Here is an 8,633-nt window from a genome sequence, read left to right on the forward strand (position 1 = left end):
ATTGTGAATTGTGAATTGTGAATTGTGAATTGTGAATTGTGAATTGTGAATTGTGAATTGTGAATTGTGAATTGTGAATTGTGAATTGTGAATTGTGAATTGTGAATTGTGAATTGTGAATTGTGAATTGTGAATTGTGAATTGTGAATTGTGAATTGTGAATTGTGAATTGTGAATTGTGAATTGTGAATTGTGAATTGTGAATTGTGAATTGTGAATTGTGAATTGTGAATTGTGAATTGTGAATTGTGAATTGTGAATTGTGAATTGTGAATTGTGAATTCGTGAATTGTGAATTGTGAATTGTGAATTGTGAATTGTGAATTGTGAATTGTGAATTGTGAATTGTGAATTGTGAATTGTGAATTGTGAATTGTGAATTGTGAATTGTGAATTGTGAATTGTGAATCGTGAACGTCGCCCCGTAATTCCACGCTTTGGGCTCTGTGACAGGCTCCGCTGCGTCTCTGGTTTCTCTCTGCTCTCCATGCACATTCGAGTGAAGCGTTGCAGACATACAGAACATCACTCTTCGTCACTCATCGTGTATGACTCGCTCACACTCGGTCGCGCTCGATTGCGCAGTACGTGGCAGCTTTTGTACAATCTAATTGGTGCGTGCTGAATGCGGGTCATGTGTGTGTGAGAGCCGACGTTGTTTGCTGCGCAAGCTTGGATTGGCGTCGCAACCTTCGCAAGTGCAGTGTATGCCTCAGCATCAACCACACGCTGCCAGCTACTGCTAGCGCAACGCTGATAAACAGAAACACCATTTGAAACGCCTCTGACAGCATCAAGATCCATGCTGTCAGCAGCGTTGATGAAAACGTTGTGGTAAGCGTCGAGATCATGACTCCCACTCGCTCCCAACGCAAAGCATGTACCGAGCGTTGCTGGTTGCTCTTCAGTATGCTAGATGCTGCGCCTGTCCCACAGTTCTCTGAGCTCGTCGTGGCTTGACTGCATGTCGGCTGATGGCCAACAGTTCGACCAAGTTCGTCGTCGAGCACGCTGTATATCTCTAAAAGCGCAAGCGGCAGTTGCGGAACAGTTCCCGTAAACGTTACAATCGTAGAGAGGTAGATGATCCAGCTTCCACACGTACCGTCGGGCACCACGATGCTGGCTATCACTGCCAGCGCCAGTCCTACAATTGATACCACCAGGCAGCTGGTCAGCAACGCAGGCACCCACCACGGCGCGCGCATCCAGCTACCCACCCGACCCCTCCATGCGCCTCTCGTTGGCGGACGCTGGGTCGCCAACACGCTCCATGCAACAGCGCTAACCGCACCACTCACACCGCCCACCAGCGTCGGCAGCCCTGGCAAAACCGCTACCATCTTGAGCGCTGCCGGCGACCGGAACACTTGCTTGGACGCAGCACTTTCGATCTTGACAATCTGCGAAAGCACAGCAGCCTGGATCACTGACGTGTTGCTGACGATCAGCACACCCGCAATGAACGTTTCGCGCGACGACGTACCGGCACTGATCAGGTCAAACGCCGCATCATCGACGCCCATCCCCCCAAAGATCAAGATCATTATGCGACGCAGTATGCGCGAGACCCAGAGGCCAAAGCCGGTGTGCATCTGCTGCAGCGTGCGCAGATTGTTGATCACCCCCGAAGTGCCGTTGGCTGCTTCGCTCGTCTTGAAGCGCTTCAGTATGGGGATCGTCGTCATCGGTGAGGTGCAGTACGACGACAGCCGGCGCAGACTTGCAAAGGTGCCCGGCTTGTCCGCTGGGTCGACTGGGTCCGCTGGCTCCGTTGGGTCGACTGGGTCTATTGGGTCCGTTGGGTCCGCTGGGTCCGCTGGGTCCGTTGGGTCCGCTGGGTCCGCTGGGTCCGCTGGGTCCGCTTGAACCGTTGGGTGGGCTGGCTGTTGGTCGTTGCCGTGTGCCGTGTCAACACGATCCGCTGGACCAAGCGACCGTATCAGGCTGCCAGCTAATATTGCGTCCGAGCTGGTTGTGAAGTCGGAAACATGGTCGTTCTGCGTAGCTTTGGTCTTGGAAAAGTGGTTCGGCGCCTCTACTGGTTGTAGATCGTACCTCTGGTCCAGAGTGAGCTGGCACTGAGCGTGCGGCATCCATGTTGGGCGGCCGAGTCGATGACCGAGCACCAGCAAGACAGCAATGACGAGGCAAAGGACAAGTAAGAAGGCACCTTCTACCAGAAATAGTAGCTGATAGCCTCGCACGCCTGCCAAGCTCATCTCGTGTCGCTGCATCAGACCAGAGAGCTGATAGCCTGCCAAGGAAGCGCAGCATCCAAATGCGGTGCCGAGCCCATAGATTGCTGCAAATGTCACAGTTGGGAACCCGACGGCTGCCATGTTGATGGGCGATGCATCGGACAAAGATGCGTTGATGCAGAAAGGCGGCGCAAAGAGCTCCACTGCTTGTGCTACAAGTCCCAACACGCTACACGCCGCTAAGCCAGCGACCATCTTTGTAAAGAGTACGCCGACGACCGAGGTGCGCACAAATGCGTTGAGCAACGTCATCACACCCACAACCACCAGAAGGAGCACAAGAGCAGCGAAGAGACCGTCTACCAACCTCGAAGCGCGCAGTCGACCGACGAGCAGCACAAATTCGAGTACCAGCATGGCACCGGTCAACAGAACCATGGGGAGCAGATACGCGGATTGCAAAAACGTCCATCGCAACAGATGATCTTTGAGGGCGTCGTCGGATGGCAAAGTGTATTGGTCGACGGGAACTGCCCATCGCAGCTGGACCAAGTGGACAAAGTCGAGGTTGAAAGAGTCGGCGATCACCATGCCCACGGCGAGCGAGAGCGGGAGGATGACAAATACGCAGTGCCCCACAAAGTGGTGCGCTGTTTTGAACGCGGTGGGCATGGTTGCATGGGTGGTCATGATGGGGACGTAGGCGGTCGACGATGCACATTGGTGAGGTGTGGATACTTTGCACGCCTCGCACTCGTCTAGCGTCACGACGTCGAGGGGATGCTTGGCAGGGAGCAACGGCGGAGTGTATGCCAAGCTTGCATCGTGTACCACCACCGGTGCCGCAGACATGATGAAAGAGTCACACCGACATGGATTCGGCTGGGTCTGGCGGGAAACCCACCGGTGTGAGATCAAGTGTGCTTGCGGGGAGAGCGCGGTGTTGGACCAAGCGACGACACATTCACGATTGGCGCATGTGATGGGGCCAACACAATCACGAATCACGAACCACGAATATCACAGTGTCAGGCCGCCGGAAGGAGGTCTGGCCAGGCGTGGCTAACGTCTCAGCTTATGCCAACACCGTGACTCTGGAAGACAGTTTCAGAGTGGTGGGGGTGTGCGCAAGATAGCATCACGAGCTGCGCGATAGCGTATCGCAGCTGCATTCACGGCCCGACCATGGACAAGCGCTCGCATTGTTAGCGAGTGCTAACGTGTACTCACACTCTTAGTGAATTGGCGCGGCATTTCTCCATCCATCCCAAGCATCCACCTCGTGACCCGATCATGCGGCAAACCTGCATGCAGCTGCGTGCCCGCATATACAGTACCGTATTCACGATTGTGCTGTCCTCTGCGGCTTTGTAGTGTAAGTGATTCGTGAATGCGAATCACGAATAGGTTCCGTGTGGGCGCAGTGTCAATGCAGTCTAAGACTCACAGCCGAGCTCACCTGGCGAATCGCTCAAAACACAGCCGCACGCTCACGCTTGTCGCTCGTCGCTGACAAGGTACACGTCAAGAAAAGCTGGAAAACCATACACGTCCACGCGACACTCACAGTTCGTGACTCACACTAACGCTCCCTTTGCCTATTCCCTTTCCACTATATCACAGCTCACACCACGATCCAGTTCAACCTGGGCCTTGGCTCAAATGACAGCAGACGTGGAATCTCAGCTCTTGGCTCGCAAGGATATAGCACCGACCGTCACTGTCTTTTCTGCCCTTTCCATGAGTGAATAAAGAGGCAGCGCGGACTCAATGAGAGATTCTTCTGCTGCCAAAGACGACATCATATTGACTTGGGTTTCACTTGCTGACGCCGCACGCGTCTCCATTTGGCGCTGAATGGTGTTTTGTACATCGTCGCATGGACGGTCGAGCCCCTACGAGCGGGTATGTATGAACATGTTGAATGGAGCAAGATTCGAGGTGAGAGCACCGAGCGATTAGCAGTCAACCTGTCACGCCCAGCACGAGGCAACGACAGACAAGGCTTGACTGATCGATGGATAGAGGATCATCTCCAGAGACTTGCGATATCACGAGTGGATCTAGGATCAGGTCTGTCTTGCCGAGCGACTGAGGCTTTACTCGGTATGGCGCGCCGAACATTCATGCTTGCACGACTGCGGTTGCGTTTCGGCGTGGTGCGTCGGTGGTGTCGAGGGCTGACGATGCAAAGAGCGCACCTGTATCGAGCCCGACACTTGCGAGTCCGCTCTGACTGTTGAAGAGCGTGTTCGGGCTGAGCAGCAAGAGCACCGACAAGGCCAGTACCAGTGCGTGAAGCAGCAGCAGAATCCACGCCACAATGCGTTCCTTGGCTCGCATCGCCGGTGTGCTTCGAGCCACAGAGAGCATGATCGTAGTGGCGATGATCCGGTCGCAAATAGCGCAAGCTGAGGGTGTGGGGATATGAGGATGATGATCAAAGAATCTAGCGCAGTTGTTGATGCGTAGATTGTATTCTCACTTGGCTGTGATGACGCTTTGATCGCCTCGTCACACCTTTGTACAAGTGTGTGGATCCGACATGGATCAATGCACGGACAAAGGAGTGCTTACGCTTTTGATGAGGTGTAGGTCTTCCTAACGCCCACCACCGCTCACAACCACGAATCGAATTCGATACGTGATAGACGCGTCAGCAAACGTATAAAGCTTCGAGTTCGTGGTTCCCTTTGTTATGTGTACAGTCGTGCATGCGTCCAAAAACGCAACCTGACGGCGCCAACCGCCCAGAGAAGCGTCACTTGTTGTTCAACCGTCAAAGCATTTGAGAGAAGACCAGCATGCGAGAAAGTGGGGGCCAGCGCAGATGAAAGCGCAAAAGTAACGGCAGCATATGCAGCGAGTGTTATCTCTGAGCCACTCGTGACTTCCTTTGTCTCGGTCTCTTGTTTTTCGATGGTCGCGCAAACCAGTCCCCTTTGTGTTCGAGAGGTCCAGTGAAATGCTTCTTCGGACACGAGCGACAAGAAGGATCATGAACATAAGTAGTCATTAGCAGGCGTGCCTTTCTCGCCTTGGCACCGGATCGCAACACCGTAGTCTTGTCTATACTTGATCTAGTCACAGGACACGATCATGAGTTCAGTAGCAAGCAACAAGACGATCCCAGCAACGACCACTGTCAGCTCGAATTCCACCGCTCCTCCGGCCGAAGCGAGCAACACGACGAATGCTACACAGACCTCTGCAGATGTCGGTGCTTCGGTCACTACCGCGTTGACAAACAGCACCGACGACTCGATGATGACGCTGCTTACACTAGGTCCGCTGACATCCTGCATCTCACTGCCCGATCTTTCGGTGAGCCCTATGCCGGTTAGTAGCCAATCAGGAGTTGCACAGCAGCACGCGCTGCGCGCGTGGCTGGATGCGTTGCCGACGAAACGCTCGTGTTCGTCGTTAGCCTGGAAGCTTACTCCTGACTACTCGCGACATCTGGAGGCGGTCATGACGTTTCAGGGTGAGCTAGAACGGATCGTTCCTGCTGCAGCGAATGCGACGGGAACCACGACGATCGGCGGCACATCAGGCATTGCGTTGAACGCTTCTGCGCCAGCTCCAGCAGACCGGGTTGCAGCCAACAACGCGAGTTTCTTCTCGAGCAGCGCGTCGGCTTCTGCGCTCTGGTCGCCACCTGCAACCAACGTCAATTCACTTGCTCAGACGCTTCCGCTCTGGATTGGAGTGACGCTGAGTTGTGTTGCTATGGTGCACTTGGTCGCACTGGTCTTGCACATTTTCTCGAATTTGGATGCGCTGTTTCGCGCTAGCTCAGCGTCCGCATTGGGCTCAAGAGCAACAAGCGACTCGGTTCTGCCAGGACATGCTCGGTCAACGAACCAGAGCGCAGCAACGCTTGTAGAAGCATCAGCGGATGAAAAGACAAGCCAACTACCGCAGTACACTGAGCAGTGCGTTGCATCTGTCGATGGGTTGCGTGCGGGCGAGTGTCGTGCGCTGGTGCGCATCTCTCGCAAGGTGAACAGCGTGGTGGTTGGAATGCTGATGTTGGCTGCGTTGGCGATGGTCGCGGTGGCGGTGGTGTTGAATGCGAAATTTGCGGTTGGTCCTGTAGAGTTATCGGGTGGGTTGAATGGATCTGAGGTCAATGCGGGTGATGGTGCGACGACCGAGTCGACTAGCAGTGGCGTCAGCGATGCGAGCAGAACCACGTCCACGTCGAGCGTCACTGTGCCGATGTCTCATGTACTCAACCCAGCAAGCTTGTCTGTCGCCACAGCCACGGCAAGCATGAGGCTCGTTCGAAGGCAGACAAATTACTTGGCCACTCCACCGCCGTCTTCAGCTGCTGTTCCTGTTGCGACGTCATTGTCCATGCCAACATCGACGGTAGCTGCTTCCAGTCCAACAGAGACTTGGGAAGCTTCACCCAACGCGTCGCTGTTCCCGACATTCACTGCTACTAGGTCGACTACTACGGCTACCGGTGTGGCTACTGCTAGTGCCAGCGCTTGGACGATTTGCGCGAGTTCCACCGACACTTGCACACCTAGCCGCTCGTCGTCCATGTTGGTCCTCGAGCGCGCCGATTCATTCCACCGCGTATGGTGGATCGTGATGCTCGATCTCGTGCTTTGGTTCGTCCAACGTCGACGCTTACGCTCGCAAACTGCGCTCGACAACGCACGCGCTCTCATCGCGGCGCAACTACGCTCCGCTGACGGCACGCATTTCACGCCCAACTCTCGCTCTTCGCACCTCGATCCAGCTCGTGCTCATCGAGCCTAACACCTCGTCTTGAACTTGGCGCTTCACGCTCGCACTCTGGTGCTTGGCTCGACGTGCATCTCGAATAATGCTCGACACCTTGGTAGTATGCACATTCGTAAATCTATGCGTCGTCGAATGCTTCTGTAGCTCCGTCACGAGTACGAGCGTCCGATTCCAGTATTGCTCAAAGTCGTGAGTGTGAGGTGGCTCTTGGGCACGCTTGTTGAATACACGAATCACGAGAATCGGTCACAAGCATACCCGATTTGGTGAGAGTCTCGAGCTGCTAGTCTGGCGGATGCGACGCCCAGTGCCAACGAACGAGCCATGGTACGCGGTGCTTTTCATGAGGCTTGCGATGGATTGTGAGGCAACAACCACTTGACTGCGGCGATACGCATATGTCGTCGCTGTCAAGGCGAGCCAAGAGCCAGATGCGTGCTCTCTGCGGTCGAGTGCAAGCATGGTACTCAAATCCAGACATGGAGCGTTTCAAGAGCAAGCCTAAGTGATCTGGCTGGCGTGTTGGATCGAACCGCGATCGTGTGATGCCGAGATGGCGTGCATTCGATTCGTTTCGACATTATCAGCATGATAGATCGTGTACAAGGGATGCGACTGCTCTCGGATGGGCTGAATCTGTCGTCCTCGAGTAGACCGTGGTACGGGAAACGCGCAAACGCATGCGCACACGTCCAGCTGCTAGGCGGTCCACTGTGCCAAGCGCGCTACGCAACCGTTTGCGCACCGCACGCGTTTGGCTCGTCGATTGTCTGCGTGAGCAGTTGGTTTATGCCGGCAACTCAAACTTTTTGCCCTTCATCACTTTTGTAAAGTACACTGTTGACGCAATCCGGGCGGAGCAAAAGGGAGAGAAACATGTCAGTCGATAAAGTGGCCCAACGTGGCTGTGGTCTGCATGTGCGTCGAATGCGTCGAGAAACGCACCGTAGAAGAAATCGAGGTAGAGACCAGTCTGTACGAGACCCGAGAGGATCGAGATGGGGTCGATTTCGGTTTTTGAGACGTATCTGTATGCGAGCAAGGTGCAAGGTGCAAGGTCAGCGCTGTGTGCTTCGTGGCGCTTCTTGGTGTCGCATGTTTCGGCCAAACATACCGGTACAGCCAGTTGGGAATGTAGAGCGCTCTATACGCTCCGAGCGCAAAGATGTAGTGTGTGGTGATCGCCTCTGCCTCGCCTGTCCTCTGCAACATGAAGAGCTGAGGCAAGATGGCCACAGCCTCGAGGTAGATGCTGAACGTCCACATGATCTCCATAAAGTCGAAATGGTAGTGGAAGAGCAATGCCAAAACGAAGCAAGGACCCATGAGATACTCCAACTTGATCGTGTCGATAGCAGGATCGTGCGTCGGTCGGAACCTGATCTTCATCAGGTACAAGACATAGACCGACGAACCGATGAAGAAGATCTTCATCAAGAAACGGTAGAGCGAAGTTTCATGAAACAAGTCCATGTAGCGCGTCACAAAGACGATCGCGTAGAGCAGTTGGGTTTTGAACGAGATGCCTCGACATGATCTCGAGAGTTGGATCTTATGCAGCAGGATAAAGATGGACGCCAGATGGGCAAAGTCGCCCGCCAATCGGAAGATGTTCATCGTCGTCGAGAGAGAAACGGAGAGGAAGAGCGGTGAGGGGGGGTGGGGGGTGCGAAT

General features: G+C 54.4%; 4 protein-coding genes across 4 annotated transcripts; 1 reads left to right on the forward strand and 3 right to left on the reverse strand.

Annotated features, from left to right (window-relative positions):
• Window positions 1–632: 632 nt before the first annotated feature.
• Window positions 633–2,891, reverse strand: UMAG_04385 (uncharacterized protein; the record flags this gene model as incomplete). The annotated part of the gene is made up of 1 exon (XM_011392785.1): window positions 633–2,891. The coding sequence occupies one exon, from the start codon at window positions 2,889–2,891 to the stop codon at window positions 633–635; it is 2,259 nt and encodes a 752-aa protein (XP_011391087.1).
• Window positions 2,892–3,883: 992 nt separating this feature from the next.
• On the reverse strand, window positions 3,884–4,574 carry UMAG_12264 (uncharacterized protein; the record flags this gene model as incomplete). Its single annotated transcript, XM_011392911.1, has 2 exons — window positions 3,884–4,096; window positions 4,341–4,574. The coding sequence occupies 2 exons, from the start codon at window positions 4,572–4,574 to the stop codon at window positions 3,884–3,886; spliced, it is 447 nt and encodes a 148-aa protein (XP_011391213.1).
• Window positions 4,575–5,300: 726 nt separating this feature from the next.
• On the forward strand, window positions 5,301–6,974 carry UMAG_12061 (uncharacterized protein; the record flags this gene model as incomplete). Its single annotated transcript, XM_011392904.1, has 1 exon — window positions 5,301–6,974. The coding sequence occupies one exon, from the start codon at window positions 5,301–5,303 to the stop codon at window positions 6,972–6,974; it is 1,674 nt and encodes a 557-aa protein (XP_011391206.1).
• Window positions 6,975–7,746: 772 nt separating this feature from the next.
• On the reverse strand, window positions 7,747–8,576 carry UMAG_12062 (putative ER lumen protein-retaining receptor; the record flags this gene model as incomplete). The annotated part of the gene is made up of 3 exons (XM_011392905.1): window positions 7,747–7,796; window positions 7,905–7,987; window positions 8,074–8,576. 3 exons carry the CDS (start codon window positions 8,574–8,576, stop codon window positions 7,747–7,749), a joined length of 636 nt encoding a protein of 211 aa, XP_011391207.1.
• Window positions 8,577–8,633: the final 57 nt, after the last annotated feature.

The sequence above is a fragment of the Mycosarcoma maydis genome, chromosome 14, assembly GCF_000328475.2.
Source record: "Mycosarcoma maydis chromosome 14, whole genome shotgun sequence".
NCBI lineage: Eukaryota > Fungi > Basidiomycota > Ustilaginomycetes > Ustilaginales > Mycosarcoma > Mycosarcoma maydis.